General features: G+C 39.8%; 1 protein-coding gene across 1 annotated transcript; it reads left to right on the top strand.

Moving 5' to 3' along the window:
* Positions 1–3314: 3314 nt before the first annotated feature.
* LOC141773345 (caM kinase-like vesicle-associated protein) lies at positions 3315–17809 on the top strand. Its single transcript, XM_074645247.1, has 11 exons — positions 3315–3455; positions 12580–12720; positions 12821–12952; positions 14276–14350; positions 14502–14640; positions 14762–14882; positions 14990–15065; positions 15167–15297; positions 15413–15491; positions 15618–15705; positions 16362–17809. The coding sequence occupies exons 2-11, from the start codon at positions 12626–12628 to the stop codon at positions 16674–16676; spliced, it is 1251 nt and encodes a 416-aa protein (XP_074501348.1). The 5' UTR covers positions 3315–3455; positions 12580–12625; the 3' UTR covers positions 16677–17809.
* The last annotated feature ends 415 nt before the right edge of the window (positions 17810–18224 follow it).

Genomic DNA, 18224 nt, shown 5'->3' with positions numbered 1-18224 from the left:
AAGTCAGAGAAAGACCTACGAACTTAGTCTACAAGACTCATGAAATCCTCTAATATGATTATGCAGACTATCCAGCCACCAAATTTATAGCATTTGAGTTTAAATTTAGCAATAATCGTCATTGCAAATATCCCTGGAGTCTCATTGGTTTGAAAATGATCCTCAAAGTAGCTTTAGGGATCCTCGCTGTGAGATTTGTTAGTGCAAAATGACTTTTATTATAGCTTTCTTCTTTCAAATGGCACTAAACACTGCAATATGTATGTCCCTGAAGAGGCTGTTACTATGGCGACAGCGCACCAAAATCGTAGATGTAAACGGCAATTTAGCTGTTGTAATAATCGCATAGACATGCAATTATTAGAGCATAAACACGTGAGTATGGAGTTGAGCTTTATTTTGTAGAATGTAAAAAATCCTTCAATATACACTGATGAGGTGGCCGGCAGTTCAGATAAGACACTGGAGAGTTCAGTCTTAATTCTATCATGTTATGTTTATCATTTATATATTGTGCTAAACATATTTGTGCTTCTGGCAATATATGTCATACGGCTGTCTCTAAAAAGGGAGATGCCTCACCTTTAATCTGAAGAATATCCAAATCTAGGGTGTACCTGAGCACTAGTTGTGATACAAACTCTGCACCTCCTAACTGCCTTTGGTGAATACATGTTTTTGTTCTGGTTATATTTCTATTTCCAAGTAATTTCAAACTTAAACTTAAACTTTATTACATTTGTCAAATGGGTACATACACAAAATTTGACCTCTGCATTTAACCCATCCTAAGCATTTAGGAGCTGTAAACATCCGGGGAGCAACTTAGGGTTTAGTGTCTCGCTCAAGGACACTTTGACATACAGACAGTAGGAACCGTGGATCGATCCGCTCTGAAATAATGACAGTGATATAAGGGATTCCAGGACTCCGATTTGTGATACAGCACAACCTGTATTGCTACAGTAAGTTCCGGAGAGCCATGTGATACCGGGAGTCAGAAAAGAGAGAGTAGGTGGTTTTGTGGGTAGGTGGGGAGCAGGTTAAAGATGCTCCACCACTCTCTTTCCTGTTATCCCAATGGCCTTTTAGCGGCATTACTCATTTTAGGAGAGAGACACTCATGTTACATAAGCCAATACAGAGTCTGCCTACCAGCTAAAATCCCTGCAGATCCTCTGTATATACCTGTACATAATTGCAACGTGCTACCGCTGGTCAGATCAGTTTTTTTCTCTTGAAACTGCTCAGCTGCCACCTGCACACAAAGGTCTCTGTAAAAACGAAACATTTCTGTGGTAGCCGGGTAACTTTGAAGTTTTTAAAGCCAAATGTTGACTTCCTACTTCCATAAATGTACATTTTCACAAAAATGTTAGGATAGAATGTACTCAGTCCCACGCAACATGACACATACTGGTCTCATCCATAACAAGTACACGATCAAAACACTCACATATACCTGGTCTCTCCCCAGGTTAATTTTTACGTAATGCATACAGCCATGTATTATTAATATTACTTAAATTACTGTCAGTCAAAGCTGTTTGGGAAATGCATTTTCATACCTTCCAAGCTGCCCTGGTTTTAATTCATTTTAGTACAGTTTTGAATCAAAGTTGGTTGTTTCTCCAACATATTTAATTTTTCTACATGTGACCAACAGGTATTATTATTATTACCGACTTGCATTATGTAAGGTCAATCAGGCTGTGGTTGGGCCGTGTTTTCTACCTTCCTGTCCACATGAGCTAACCTGTGACCAGTCACTGTATCTGTTCATCTTTTCTGATTTAACTTTCATGATAAAAAATATGCAATAATGTACTGATTAAGTTTGTAAATAAAACATCCATGTGCCATCTTGTCTCTCTCTTGGTCTCTCTAAATAAATACAACTTTGAAAAAACTCTGTAATATCAAAGGGAATCACAAACAACTGGTATTTAAAACCAATGAGGTTCAGGTTCAGGTTCAGGTAACTTTATTTGTACCCGTAGGTAGATTTGTTTTGCAACAAACAGAGGATGGCATCCGTATTGACAATAAGGTAGAGCACAGACAAGAGACCGACATACCAAAAACATGACAAAGAGTACTCAAAAGGCTTACTGGGATCAGGACCCAGCAAAAAGAAAAGAAGGCCACAAGAAAAATATAAAAGAAACCACTGAAATATCAGGACAAAAAAAGACACAATAAAATGAGAAAAGGGATAAACTTTCCATAAATATGTGCAAAAGCTGCTAGGACTTATTTAATGAGCAAGCAAACCTATGACCACAGCTGTCCTCTCTATGTGGGGGAAATCAGGGAGATTGTGCAAGGAATTAAAGGGACTATTTGAAACTTTCAGAATTGCTTGTTAACAGCGACACCTGTGGCTGTTAAGTCAACGAAAGTCAGCGTAGGGCTCGCGCTTGCCCGCTCTAAATAGACATGAACGAGCATCGCTAACACAGTGAGGCGACACATGTCAGCTAAAACCACAATATCACTGTATATTTCAGCTGCTTGGCAGTAATGTTAGCTGACCAGACGGAGGTCTCTCCATGAATCACTGCTGATCCTAGTGATGGCTTTTCCTGCTTCAGCCTCCGGGGCTGAAGCAGGAAAAAAAACAGTTTCGTCTCCGACCGTGGTGGAAGGGAGACACCGGCACCCGGTCGAAGACGATGACGTTACTCGCTGCGGGGCCCCGTCACTTCACAAGACAGGGGAAACCTCTGTTGATCTGGAGGAGCTGCAGCAGTTATTTCTGCACAAACGTCCACTGTACATTCACTAGATATTCTCACTACGCACTTCTGCAGTGTTTAGTGTGCGCGCATGAACGTGAGGTGGAGCGAGTACGAGCGCGTTGTGTGAGTGAAGGCAGGCAGAGGAGCGGTCTGAACAGCGTAGCCACACGCGAGCGCGCATATGAGAGCGTGCATGGGAAAACCGACCGGGTAGATTTTTATGTGTAAAAAGTTACAAACAGTCCCTTTAAGTTTTTTTGTTTTTTTTGGAGAGATGGGAGAAGCTGCTTTTATTCTGGGATCAGATCTTATTGAATAAGTCTCTCCAACTTCCGGAGGGAAACAAATCTTTGGACCCTGCTCAATCACTGTTAAAAGTCCTAAACATGATGACACTATTATCAAAACATTTGCTGCACTGTGCGTGCGCACACGCACATTGTAGTGGTGCACCGTGCACGCGCGCACACCCTCCCCCCCTCCTTCCTGCATCATCATAGCCCGCTGTTACCATCACACGTTCACGTAATACTCCCGTGAACAAGCTGACTTGTTGGAAATGCTGGAGGATCTGAAATCTCTCTGCGAGCACGCTGGCTGCTAAAAAAATCAGAGGGAGAAAAAAAAGTGAAGCCGCAACAGGAACATACTGAAACATTAGAGACACAGATAGAGCTGGATATTATTGATTATTACCAGTTTACTTCATTGAAGGTAAGTGAACGTCATTTTGCGTAATCTTTTGGTTTCCCATCATAACATTGCTGTCAAAGGATGTCGAGGAATGTTATTCTCAGAGGTTTTTATTCATTCAGTAACTGTCGTCTTGACACATAGGACGCATGATTGGTTCAGAAAACTTTTGCGACAATAAAACATTTTTGGGTATAAATATCAGACGCGCTCACGTGATTGTGTGACTGTGAAGAAAACCTGCAGGAGAGTTTTCTGCAACATCAGTCTGCTGGATGATGCGCAAATACTCTATGTAGCCTTATATAGCCTTAGTATTTAAACTGTCAAGCTGCTTATTGAGCAGTGAGGTTGTCAGGATCATCACATCTGTCAAACCTGTTTAAAGTCAAAGTTTAGGCATAATTCTGCTCAACAAGTCCATTCACAATCTGAGCTTCATATAGTTCATAAAGACTTGCCCAAAACTGCGCTTTACAGATTTACATAAGGCATGCTGCTCATGCACTCAGACTGCAGCACCTCTTCACTTCACAGTCTCAGTCTCGCGTTGTCCCTGCCTCCTTGTCAGTTATTTGCCATCATTTCACACCTAAAAGAGCTTGTGAATGCAATACCCACCACTTAACTTTGTCAATGCTATAAGCCGCCTCTTCATACACCCCAGAAGGAAAGAGGGCAGGAAGTTCTCTGACAGTTCAAGGTTTTGATGAAGGTGGCTGTCATCTATACTGAATAAACCCGTTAAAGAGAGGCACACAGGTGTGTGGACCTCCAGAGGTCGGTACTTGCAAGGGCTCCAGTGTTGGGAATTTCAGCATTGGGGAAAAATGCACTTGGATCAGTGACAGGGCTTCACATCAGTATAGGCTACATGTGAATTGTGCAAAAAAAAAAAGTTTGGGAACGCTGGCTGCTGGACTGCCAGTTGGTTTGACGCAGGAAACTTGCGATAAGAGGGGATCTTGTGTTGGAGCACGCTTAAAGACCGGGGTTTTATAGACACAAGATGATGCTATTGGAAAGATTTACGTCTAATGCATCACTGACATTTAAAGACTAAACAAGATCTATAAGGTTTATAAAGGAAAATCGTTGAAAAACAATAGAGATACTGATACCTGATGTACAGTAGCTGCTGCATGTTCCACTGCTTTTCAGAAATACTGCCACACACCTTTGTTTTCTCTATTTTTTTCTCTTCCCCTTAACCTTGGTGGTTCGTTCTGAGAAACAGTGAAAGATTCATCATTGAATCAAGTGTTTAAAAGGCTTATTTGAATAGAGTTTTGGCCTTTTGTTTATATAACAGGCTTCACACTGAATTGAATGTGTTACCTGAGTCGTGGTGCCTGTCATTGGGCGTTCAGGAACTGGGCACACAGTGTTTTCAGGTTGACATGGTAAAATGAATTTAAACACAATGATTATTTGTCATAATTAGTTTGGTTAATATGCTGGACTTTGTTTTGTAAACTGTGTTTGAGTTCAGATCAGTAAATGGAGTTTGCAGTGGCAGTGGTCTCGGGCAGTGATGTCGACGAGTACGCAGAGAGCTTGTTCTGCACAGACAGTACCACGGTGCATACTGTATGTAGCACTTGGTGACCATGGCAACAAAACAACATCAGAAGAAACTGGTCAGATGAACCAGTGATGCCCGCAGAAGAGATGAATGGTCGACTCAACGCATAGCAGAGTCAAGCACAAAGGAGGACTGATTCATACTCATCAAAATGTTCTCCTCTCTCTCTGGACAAACACATCTCCGTGCTTCTGTTCAAGTCTGAGATAATGTCCTTGAAAAATAGAAGTGTGAATGTGTTCTTTGTGTTCACAGCTAGCAAGAGCATTAAGGCCATAAATGAGGCATTACAGGCTTTCAAATTTGGCTTAAACTTCACCGTCGCCATCTGCCTCGTCACCAAGCCGTTCCCTTTGAAGAGGCTCGGCTGTGGCCAAATCCACGGCTCTCTCTGGCCCGCTGCCACCGTCTGACGTGACTTTGAACAACAAAAATAGCAACACGATTATTTTTACGTAACTTGTATGCTTGTATGTTGTTATGTAGCAAATAAAAAATCACAACAGTAGCCTACATCTTCATTCAGTGATCTAACAGAAGAGACGGGCTGTCTCGGAGCCCCCAAAGTGCATTCAGAAGATGCGTGAGGAATTTCAGTTGATAAATATCCTCCTACACACACACACACACACACACACACACACACACACACATAGTTACATGCTCCCAAAAGATGCTGGTAGAACAAACAAGTCAGCTCAAATTAATTTCTATAGCCCCAAATAAATACACAATAATTCAATCATTTAATCATTATTTGCTGTGTTAACGTGACATCATGCAACCGTTTTCTATTAATATTTTAATTATTTCCGAGGCTATACCTTACGTAACTGTGACTACCGCATGAACTGTATGAACAAAGAGCTACACCTGAACAGCTCCTTAGCTTCTTGTTATGTTGTGTGAGTGTGGCTCGTGGCTGAAAGATGAATGTCATACATTCCCCCCACACACATATACGCTCGCCTCTTTCTTTGCTCTTGTGAGACCTTCTGTCAAATTTGAGCTTGTCGCCGGTGTGGGAGGCGTTATGTTTTTGTGTTGTCTGTACGTCTATCCGGTCCATGCTCGTGACCGCGATATCTCAGCAACGCCATGAGGGAATTTCTTCAAATGTGGCACAAAGGTCCACTTGGACTCAATGATGAACTTACTAGATTTTGGAGAGATTAAAGGTCAGAGGTCAAGATCACTGTGACCTCATGTTCATCCCATTCTCGTGATATCTCAGGAACACCTGGAGGGAATTTCTTCAAACTTGGCACAAACTTCCACTTGGCCAAAGGTCACTGTGACCTCACAAAACACATTATGGCCATAACTCAAGAATTCATATTCTAATTATGACAATTTCACACAAATGTCTAATAGGATAAAATGATGAAGTGATGACATGTTGGACAGACATGGATGTAAACTGCAACTTGACAGGTTGGCGGAGGCGTACAACTGCGAGGCGGTAATTCTAGTTTCCCCCTGATTTGCAGTAGTTGTTGCCATTTTTAGTTTGTATCATTGGTCCTGTCACTGCCAGCCCCTCTGTTTGCCTCGGGGCAGTGATAATTTTGCTCAAAGTCATTTTACACAAGCTGGTTTTATTCCATAACACCCACAAACATAACCTGACTCGTCTGGAAAAGCTGATTTGACACCATTGTCTCGGTGGCAGTAGGCCAAGTACCCCGACCTCAGAAGCTCCAGCCTTGGCTATTGCTCTCATGATAACAAATTACTTATTTTCTTCATTCAATTTTTCATAAAACCATGCAGTAAGTCATCATTTAAAATATTACTGACATGTAGAAGAATTCATGCAAGTTGCTAATTTTTGCAATATGCCTGTTTGTATGTTATGGCCATTATTTGAAAACAAAATAATCTGAATTGAAGAGGCTTTACCTTTACCTACTTTATGCTACTGGAAAATTAATTAGACACAGATTTGAAATCTGTTTATCAAATGAAAAATAACTTTCCCTTTGTCCCCCAAGGGTGTCCACAGTTAAGTTCTGTCAATGCCGAGCTCTGCGACAGTCTGAATTTGGAACGGCATTTAGATTCCCATTAATGAAGAACACTTCATTCAGATCGTTCAAAAGGCAAAGATAAAAGAGCCCTGATTCAGCAATAGTCAAGTGCCTTCTATCTTTTTCTTCCTGTGGTGAAGGAGAACAGCCTTTTATCTCCAAGATTACTTTGAAAGGGGGAAAAACAAGTGCGCACAAAATTGTGTCTGACTTATCATACTTACTGTTTAGTGTTTGGCGCATTGTGGCGCTGTGAGTCAAGCTTCCGAGAACAGGTGAAGGGGTGAGTCACTGAGGTATAATGATGGCATTACTGTAAATGGTCCCACGTCAGACCCTTAACTCTGCTTGACATGTATGCTATTGTACGTCTACGTGAGGTGGCTATCTGGAGGTGTGGTTATTTTGAGAGAAAGTGTACCAAAGAGGCCCATTCAAGATGAGATGACATATATTGTTTGATACATTTGGTTTGAGCCCTTTCAAGAGTGACCATGAATCTGATGACGTCTGTTGATTTAATACACCTTGTAAAAAAAACATTATGGAACAGTTTAGACATGAAAAAAAAGGAAATGAGAAGTATTTTTTCTAGTGTGCGTCATCTGTGTGCTTATATTGGTCTGATCGAGCATCACGGCACAGGATTGAGGCATGTATTATGAAAAGAAATAATTCAGATACCCAGGCAGGCAGCGCAGTTGTGTGAATTTAGGTGAGAGCCAGAACACACTAAGGGTGAGTGTATATTGTTCTGGCAGGAATTCATGCAGAGGATGTGATTTAGCAGGAGCACATAATGCGTAGCGTACTTCAGACTAATTGTGAACTGACCGCCCTCCTCTTTAAGACAGAGGGGCATGCTGTAAGTATGCCGCATGTTGATCAGGCAAGTGGTGTACTGAAATACGCCACAGAAGAGATGGGCTCCAACCCTCTTTACTCGGCCCTTGGAAATGTGTTCTTTACTTGTACATACTTCTGGAAAAAGTACAGCCTTGAGTAGAAATCTTTGTCTGGGATGAACTTAAACAACAAAGGTAATGGCTGAATGGAAGAGACTTGATCCCTTTGGCTACTCCAAGTTGACCTCAAAATGCACTTAAACAAGATTAAATCAAGTCTGGCTTATTATAGTGGCATGTGGTTTACTTTTTATTACGTAAAGTAATAGTGACTTAGAGACTCTGGTAGTTGGTGCTTGCAATGACATGCAGTACAGTTGATAAACCACTGTTTGCTCAGCTCGTGTTTCAACCATTTTGACAGACAGACATTAGAGATATAAAGGAAAGGCAAAACTGGAGCTGCTCAGAAACCGTCGTGTCTAGAAGGTAACCCACGACTAGGAAAACATGCAAAATCTCTTGGGAGACTCGCTGCCCGACGCTCAATAATAATCTTTAGTTATACAGCACTTTTCAAACCACAGTTACAAAGTGCTTTACAATATAAACAGAACACCTTTAAAACACAAGGATATGTACTAAAAGCCAATAGCTAAACACATAAAAACCCAGAGAGTAAAACAACTAAAATGTCATAAAACATAAATAAAATCACAGAAAAGCAATTCTAAAAAAGTGTTTTTAAAAGTGATTTAAAAGACGCGACAGAGTTTGCAGCCCTGATCTCCTCAGGCAGGTCATTCCTTTGTCTATGCCTGACTGCAAAGGCTCTATCACCTTTGTGAATGAATCTAGACTTTGAAACCACAAGTAATGATGCATCTGAGGATCTCAGAGTGCATGAAGGGATATAGGGCAATAACAGATCTAACTAGAATGACACTCGGAGAGCGCAGACCTCCGCCAAGGTGCGTGACTTTAAAAACAGATCACAGCTCACAGATGGCGTTACCGTGAGGTGGTCGGCTTATTATTAACACGGTGTGTTTCCGTGTAACGTATCGGCGGATGCCTCTCTCATTCAGCAGCCTTGTTATGTCTGTATAACGTTACACAACGTTGTCTCTCATCCCGTCATCTACCACTTTTTTCTTTCTCACCACGGACGGCCAGCACCTGCCGCCGCACCTCGGAGTCTCGCCACACATCCACACACGTATCACTCTGCTCAAAGAAGGAGGAAGGTGGGGTCACGCGTCATCAACGCGTCATCAGTTACACTGCGAATGTGTTATACCCTGTGGTCATAATGTTACGGCTGATCGGAATCCGTATAAAAATTCCTGAATCCAGATCATGATCCAGATCGCCGCCAAAATCGAATGGATTGTTCATTGTGCCACACCTCACTCCTCCAAAACATTTCATTCAAATCAATCACGAACTTTGGGAGTAATCCTGCTAACAGACAGACAAACAAACAAACAAACAAACAAACAAACAAACAAACCAATGGCGGTGAAAACACAACCTCCTTCAAGGCCCCTGGCCTTGGCAGAGGTAATAGATAGCTTGGGGCGAGGCCTCTCAGGGCTTTGTAAGTCATCAGTAATATTTTAAAATCAATTCTAAAAGCAACAGGTAGCCAGTGTAAGGAAGCCAGGATCTGTGAGATGATAAAAATACTGCCTCTGTTTGATATTAACAGCACCACTTATGTGCCGTATATAGCAGGGAGCGTTCAGCTAAAAGGACCTTGCTTGTCCCAAATAGTAATTAACTGCATTGAAGATCAGTAACCTACATATGAAGCCCCACTGAGAAGTTTAGGTATAACATCAGGGGCAAGTAAGAGATTGAGCACATCTTAGAGAGAGGGAAGTATTACCATAAATGTACTAAAAATGTATCTTGTTTCGCTTGTGTAATTCTTCTGGCAGAAGAAGATTCACACAGTATTTTTGTCGATGTGTGACATACCTGTCCTTGAGAATCAATCTAAAGTTGCAGAAAAAAGCAGCTTCCTACTAATTGTTTGGGCGTTTTTCATATCAGAAAGGGTAAAGTTACCAATGTCAGATTGTTTCTCCCAGTCCCACGAACATGTTGAGACTAGTAGTGTCTATTAAAAGTAACCAATGCCGCTGAAAAACGAATATTTAATACCAATTTTGACTGGCAGGTTTAAAGATGTGACTAGATATTGTATTGACATGTTGACCAATCCCACCATGTGAAGAAAAAAGGTCATGTAATCTGTCTGTGGGGGAAAGAAAGAGACCTGCAGAACTGGAGCACAGCTACTTTAATACCCTGTTGATGTATAGGACTGTATCCAAATGTATCGAAAACCGCATTAATTATTTTTTCTCCCCGCAGTATATGGATCAAAGACAGATAAGCTCCATTAAATCAGTATCAATAAAGAGGCTAAAATGAGGAACATCAGTGGAAACGGAGTCTCTTAAGTTATAATAACCAAGCAATTTACATAAGGTAACACTTTTTATAATGAGCTCCACAGCGGAGATCTGAGGAGACTGGATCATAGAGTAATGAGTCCCCTTGTGGACAGTAGCACACTGCGTTCACTACAGCCTACTGTCTTCAACTAAAGGGCTCTCTCTTGATTCACAAAACATGAGCTCCTCGGCTTTGTTGCTTGCAAGTAATAAACAGTAATAAAGCGCATAAACAGACCGTCCCCTTAACATGTGCAGTCTTCAAATTCCATTTTTTTATTTATAATACCACTATTTGTTGTACTACAGATACTATGGATGCTAAAGTCTCTGATAGGGTCTTGACTGAGGCTCCAGACAGCACCTCAATCAGAATTTCTCTACTCCCACTCTCCTGTGCTGGCTGCCATTTCTACTGTAAGGCCTGCCAAAAAACTGGGTCTCTTTTCCATACAAAGCATCCTATTTCACCAGTAATATTTAGCTTCTAGTGGTGCACCGGTATAGGATTCTGCTGTGCAGCCGCAGCAACTCAAATCACCCTTATTTAAAGTTGTATATTTATATGTGTAACTCCACTTCTGCAGTTAATTGCAACTAAAAGGGTCCACTAGTAACTAGCATCCTTTACTAAAAACACACCAGGAAGTTACTAATGAAGTAGACATTTAATTCAAAACACTAAAGGCCTAATTGCTCAAGCTACTTCAGAAAAATGTTAATAAGCCAGCTGTGTTACATCACCCCATATCCATGGTGGTTCTTCAGTTTTCATGGTGAAAAAAAGCAGCAGGGTTATGTTATTTATTAAGTTATTTATTTATTTATTTTGAGGCTGTGAAATTGGCATAAAAATGTGTTAAAGGACTTCATGTGGGTGAACTTAATTTATTGGGCCTTTTGTTGTCTACAGTTAGAAATGTTATGTTGAATGCAATGATTTATCTGTTCAGATATACAGTCAGCTGTGTTACCTTGGTCAGCAGAGTGACCACTGAGTTTGACTGAGAGTGTATTCATTTGTTTACACTGCTATTACGTATGGTTGGACAATATGACAATATATACTGTGAGATTATATAAATGTGTCTACCATCATAGATTTTTTTCCAATAATATTAACATTGTGGTATCTATTACTTTACAGTAATATCTATGGCTGTATAAATCCATTGTGGGCAATGTTGCAAATCAATGAGCAGCTCTGCTTTATGGTAATATTGGATTTCTGTATGATTTTTGCATCAATGAAATCAAGAGATTAGTAAGAAATATTACTATATTTTAACTAAATAATATCTGAAATTTCACACTGTGATACAAGATTTATCCATATCGTTCATCCCTATTGTTAATTCCAAATTATAGCTCTTTTTTTACTTGTGTGACACAAAAACTACATAGCACGATTGTACTTTAATCATAGCAAATGTCCTATGATCATGCAGTATATTGTAATGCATATACAGTAATTGTTATGCTGACCCCATTAAAACACAAAACTCTTCTATGTTTGTTTCTCCAGAGCTGCAGAGATAATAGCTTTCAAGAGTCTTTCAAATTATAAAAAGAGGAGACAAAAGTTAGAGCAACAGCACGGGGTCAAGTCCATCTGAATATTCTTTTCTGTAAAAAAGCAGACAGATTAATAATGTTACAGCTGCTGCTGCTGCTGCTGCAGTACAGAGCTGACTCACTGCAGAGTTGAGAGAAACAAGCCTGGCAGTCTGACAGAGTTCACTGAGGATGATTATGTTATTTGAAATTTTTTATGTTGTTTTGCTCTTGTGGTAATTTGAAATAATTCGCTCCCACAAGCTCAATTACACTTATACCTATTCTCAGATGTATGAAACCAAAAAGGTTTCCCAGAAAGAAATAATCATGTGCCCGCACTGCTCCCTGTAAATGTGTGCATTGATTTACTGCATTCATTTTGTGTTAAGTGCCATCACTGAGCAACACTTTTCCTCCATTTCTATTATTGCCATTAATGAAACATTTTATTTCTCTGTAAAGCAATTTGCGCTGCATCTTACATTTACAGTAATATTGTTTTATGTTATTCAGTAATGAGCACACAGCTTCAGCTCGGTGGGCTTTTCGATTCAGGTGCTCACCCGTGTTCAGATCCGCCTTATACTGCGGAGATGCACATCTGTCTAAATGATGAATGCTGTACTACTCAGGTTAATCTAACATGTTGCACTTTGTCAACAGGTTGTGTTGTGGCAGGACATTCCCTGGCTATAGGGCACGAGCTGCCATGCCATTTGGTTGTCTGACACTCGGGCAGAAGAAGGATTACAACAATCCTTCAGATGTGGCTGACAAATATGACCTTGGAAATGTTGTTAAATCGTGAGTACATCAACGTTGTAATCTTGATGAGTGCATAAAGACTTCCTCTCTGCCCAAAATATGATGTACTGTATGCTTCTTCTTGTCCTCATTTTAACAGAGAGGAGTTTTGTGAGATATTCCGGGCGAAGGATAGGAACACCTTGAAAATGTACACCTGTAAAAAGTTCCACAAAAAGGACGGAAGGAAAGTGAGGAAAGCTGCCAAGAATGAGATAATGATCTTAAAGATGTAAGTGAAATCTTTCTCATTATAGACGTCTGAGGGACTGTCCCAGCACTGAGACAACGTGTAATCACAAGCGATCAGCATAATAATTATTTCTTCAGGTCGAGCCAAAGACACCGCAAAGTGTGGTGTGCAAAAGCTCAAACCAACCAACATCCTGAAGTTTTGCCTTTGGGCATTCTTAGAGTAATTCACAAAGATAAGTGTGGGGATATTCTAAATTTTTCTTTAAACCATTGCACTAGATGTCAGGTTCCTTTATTATCATAAATATGGGCACTGTAGTTTATATACACCGTCCCGCTGCAATACTCATGAGCGTACCAAATCCACAGCTGAAAATTGTCCCCAACAAATACACTATTTACTCCTGTTTGAATAATGTGCCCTTCTGTTTGAGGAAATTACTGAGCCTTTTTTATATATATATGTTTATTTATTTTATATTACCATATTTGTTTTATTGACACAATTAATTTATGTAGTGGTTAGCACTGTCACCTCACAGCAAGAAGATCAAGGGTTCGATCCCCTGTCTGAGCAGGGCCTTTCTCTGTGTGGAGTTTGCATGTTCTCCACGTGTTCATGTGGGTTTCCTCCGGGTTGTCCGGTTTCTTCCCAACACCAAAACATGTATCTCCCCCAGGTGCTGTGAATGGGGGGGTTGCGTCAGGAAGGCCATCCGGCGTAAAACCTATGCCAAACTAAAAATGGGGATCATAAAATCAGATCTCCGATGATCCGCAATCGGGAACAGCCGAAAGACAAACAACATTTTTTATTCAAATTGTTTTTTTAGCTGTTTTTTAGGTTCATGTCTTCAGTAGGAACTAATGGGTTTGTGGCTGAGTGCCAAAGACAGGGTAGGAAAGTCAGAAAGTATTAAGTGATGAATTATCACATTGTTGTTTTTGATCATGTCATTGGATTTGTTGACAATAAAAGAAATATAGAATGTCACCAAACTTATCCTTAGGTTGGTGGTATCGTCATGTCTTGGGAAATAATTGATGCTGAAATCCAAGAAACAATACATAGTAAAGACCAACAGGTCCACTAGCAAATGAAAGGATCATTGTAATAATAAACATGCATGGCCCACAATTATATTAACCTGGCAGTTTTCAAATGTTGTGAAAAATGTCTGGTGTAGTTATCAGTTAGTAATTTTACCTCAACAGTCCTGAATGCTTGGCATAAGACCGTGTAGCTCTATAGCTTGCACTACTCATTGATTCTATTTATTGCTCATTTTAACCCCACTTACATCCCTCCATCCTCCTCCCCCTCCTATTACTGTCTTCCCCTTTTTTCTGCTTTTCAAAGGGTAAAACATCACAACATCCTCCAGCTGGTTGACGCTTTTGAAACGAAGAAAGAATACTTCATTTTTCTGGAGCTGTGAGTATTATTAGAGGCACTTGAGAGAAGTGTTGGCGCAGACTGGTGTGCACTGTGCTTCCTCAACTCACATAAAACTGATGTTTTATTCAACATGTGTTGTCATTCAATAAGTGGCGTGCATTCAATTTGGATTATCCTGTCTCTTCAGCGCTACAGGCAGAGAGGTGTTTGACTGGATCTTAGATCAAGGATACTACTCTGAGAGGGACACCAGCAACGTTATGAGGCAGGTGTTGGAAGCTGTAGCTTACCTGCACTCTCTGAAAATTGTCCACAGAAATCTTAAGGTATGTTTCACTGCTGACACCTAGTGAAAGATAGTAGCATTTCACCACAGGCCAAACAAGATTAACCGCTCTTTGGGAATGCTTTGCAGTTAGAGAAACCTGGATTTGTTTACTCACACAGCTGGAGAACTTGGTGTACTTTAATCGTTTGAAGCACTCCAAAATTGTTATCAGTGATTTCCAGCTGGCGAAACTGGAAAATGGACTCATTAAGGACCCATGTGGGACTCCAGAATATCTTGGTAAGTGACATAAAACCAGAATGTAGATAATTAAGTTTTACTAAGTTCAATTGATAGGTCAGTAGTCGTACAAAAAAAACAAACGTTGTTTCAATTGTGTTGCTCAGCTCCTGAGGTGGTCGCGAGGCAGAGATATGGGAGACCTGTGGACTGTTGGGCCATAGGTGTCACCATGTATATACTGTAAGTGCTCAGTAATGTACTGCAGTGATTTGATGTATATTTAAGTGATTTTATCAGAATGTGTGTTTTCCTATAATGCTCTTATTCTGCCAAATCAACAGTTTGTCTGGAAACCCTCCTTTCTATGACGACGCTGATGAAGATGATGATCGTGATAAGAATCTTTTCCTAAAGATTTTGTCAGGGGACTACGAATTTGATTCACCATATTGGGATGACATTTCAGATTCTGGTAAGAAATACTCAGATGCATATCAATGTAATTGTATTTCACAGATGATGTGTTTAAGGTCTGAATTTTGGAGAAGCAAGTTCAATGTTGTTATTATTTATTTATTATTTTACAGCCAAAAACTTAGTGGCATCTTTGATGGAAGTGGACCAAGATCAGCGATTAACTGCACAGGAAGCTATTGCCCATGAATGGTAAAAAAGTTAATCAAATATGAATAGTCACTCCAACAAAACTTACATTATGAACTTTGTTATACAGGGACAAAAAATATAATAAAATGCTGGGAAAAAAAATCGTTCTCGTATTCCTTCTGTCAGGATTTCTGGAAATGCTGCCTCAGACAAGAACATCAAGGACGGCGTTTGTGCTCAAATAGAAAAGAACTTTGCCAAAGCCAAGTGGAAGGTATATTACTTTTCATATATCTCATGTATCAGTACAGTTTTGCTCATATATCATTAATTATTACACCTGTTGGACAAAATGTGTATATGTTCATATATATATAATAATAATACAATATATTCCCAAGTCTCCAAGTACGGTAGGAGGACTGTACTGCAGTGTCTTATGACAATATTTTGGTTTAAAATATATAATTTTTTTATATTACCACCATTTTAAACTGAAAACGTATACATAGTATATTCACTGCTATTAATGACTATGATAACTTTAATCAGGTGCTGCAACAATTCCTTTATGTTATCCATACATATGGTTTCTCCCCTTATTTCCCCACAAACATAATAAACTTATCATGTGTAAATTATCAAAAACACATTTATATATCCCTACAATTTGTCCAATTTGACTTAACTGCAGTTTAAAACACATTTAAAAGTTTAGAGAGACTGCGTGTTCAGCCTAAAAAAATATAAGAAAAAAAGTTAGTTATCAAAGTAGCAGAGCAGCAAATTTCTGTACACCTTCATATTTGTTTTAAAATATGATTCATTTCAGTCATGCCTTCCTCAGAGCATGTATCAGGATCAACCGATAAGGTTTGTTGCATGTTATCACTTAATTTGACCCCACCGTATTTTTTTAATTACTCACAGAAAGCTGTTAGAGTGACCACCCTCATGAAGAGACTTCGAGCGAATGATCAGGGGGAATCTGGGGCCTCCGGTCTCGCTGAAGGGGCTGCAGCTGACCCCAACACGCCCAGCGGCGGCGCTCCTGCTCCTCCAGCTGGCAGCGGCGATGGTGTTGCTGCCAGCATAAAGGCTGCCCTTAGTGAAAAGGCTCCTGACACACAGACTGCCACCGTCACTGCACTCTCCCTGCCCAGTGCAGCCAGACAGGAGGAGCAGCCACAGTCGCGGTGCAACGGCGATGTTCCCCAAATGTTACCACAAAGAAAGGGAGACTAGGTGTCAAACAAATACAAGAAGAGGACCCTCGCCATCCAACAAGCACATGTGCAGTAGAGCCAATACATTTGGCATGATGATACCATGTCTATGCTGTTCGACTTCCTTCCCCCAGTTTGCAGAGTTATTTCACAACACCATGCATTTCATCATTTTGCCTTCTGTAGTGATTAGTCTATTGAATAGTGTTCTCCACTCTCCCTTGTTATTTTGTGTACAAGTCCCTTTAAAGCTAGTTGCAAAGTAGCTCTTCTGTTGTTTCCTTTTCCTTGAAAACTGTAAAAAGTCACAGTGTAATTTAGTGGAATCAGCTCATATTTATTCATCATCTCATTGTATATAGGTGTATTTGTCTGTTTCAACAAACTGCTAGTTTTCAGCTTCAGAACTTACAATCTTGAGTTCATGTCTTGTGACTTAAAATTATGAGTTGAAAGATTTGGTTAATTGATCATATCAAGATTTGAAGATACGTTAATTTACTAAAATACTTTCCTGCATGCATATTTGAGTTAGCTCTTCAGAAACCATGCCTCTATTTGGCATGCATTGAGTTATTGTTAGTTATTACGTAACAATCAGATACAATCATCAATTAGTGGATTCATGGTAACACCCAGACTAGACATCTGCTGGTTTATCTTCAGTGCAACTTCGGTCAACTTACAATTTTAAGGCAGCAAGAAAGCATATTTTTAAGTTGAAGTGCCTTAATATTTGTTGCAGTAACGTACTGAAATGTTTCAAAAGAAACAACTTGATTATAATTACTTGCTGATTTCTTTGAAACGTTTTAGCTGTTTTCATTTGCCCTTCTGTTTAGTTTTATGCTGCTGTAATGATACTTGTGTTCTGTCCACTTTCACACACACACACAATTAAAACACAGAAAACTAAATTTAGAGCGTTTATGTGGAGTGATGTTTTAGCTGTCGTTGTTGTGTTGTCACTTGTAATAAGTAAATTTCAGAGTTTATAGCCGAGTCCATGTACTGTACCACTATGTATTTTTGCATTGTATACATGTGTATTTTTTTATTTATGTGTGTATTTAGCAACATTTAGCTGAGCTAACGGGTTGCTACAACGCTTGTGAATGAATAAAATGAGCAATACTGATATTGCTGAAACTGTGACATTTTTCTCAAGTTGTCCTCGCTCACACTGACACTGTATTTGACAACACAGGCCACCAACCACCATTTCACTTTCATCCAACTTTTTTATTACACAAAAAATGCAAGCAATCTTGGTCATCAGGTTATATTTTTACTAGGGCTGTCAAAGTTAATGCTATAATAACACATTAACGCCAATTCGTTTTAACGCAACTTGCTTTTAGTATATTTTTTTATGCTAAATGCAGAACATGTGAGGGTTTCTGGACAATATTTGACATTGTTTTGTGTTATTAATTGATTTCCAACAATAAATAGCCTATATACACACATTTGTATAAAGCAAGAATATCTGTCCATTCCCATGTTGATGAGAGTATTAAATACTTGACAAATCTCCCTTTAAGGTACATGTTGAACGGATAAAAAA

The sequence above is a fragment of the Sebastes fasciatus genome, chromosome 1 (genome assembly GCF_043250625.1).
Source record: "Sebastes fasciatus isolate fSebFas1 chromosome 1, fSebFas1.pri, whole genome shotgun sequence".
Taxonomy (NCBI): Eukaryota; Metazoa; Chordata; class Actinopteri; order Perciformes; family Sebastidae; genus Sebastes; species Sebastes fasciatus.
Note: the sequence above shows the minus strand (reverse complement) of the source record. Positions and strands in the feature narration are given on the sequence as shown.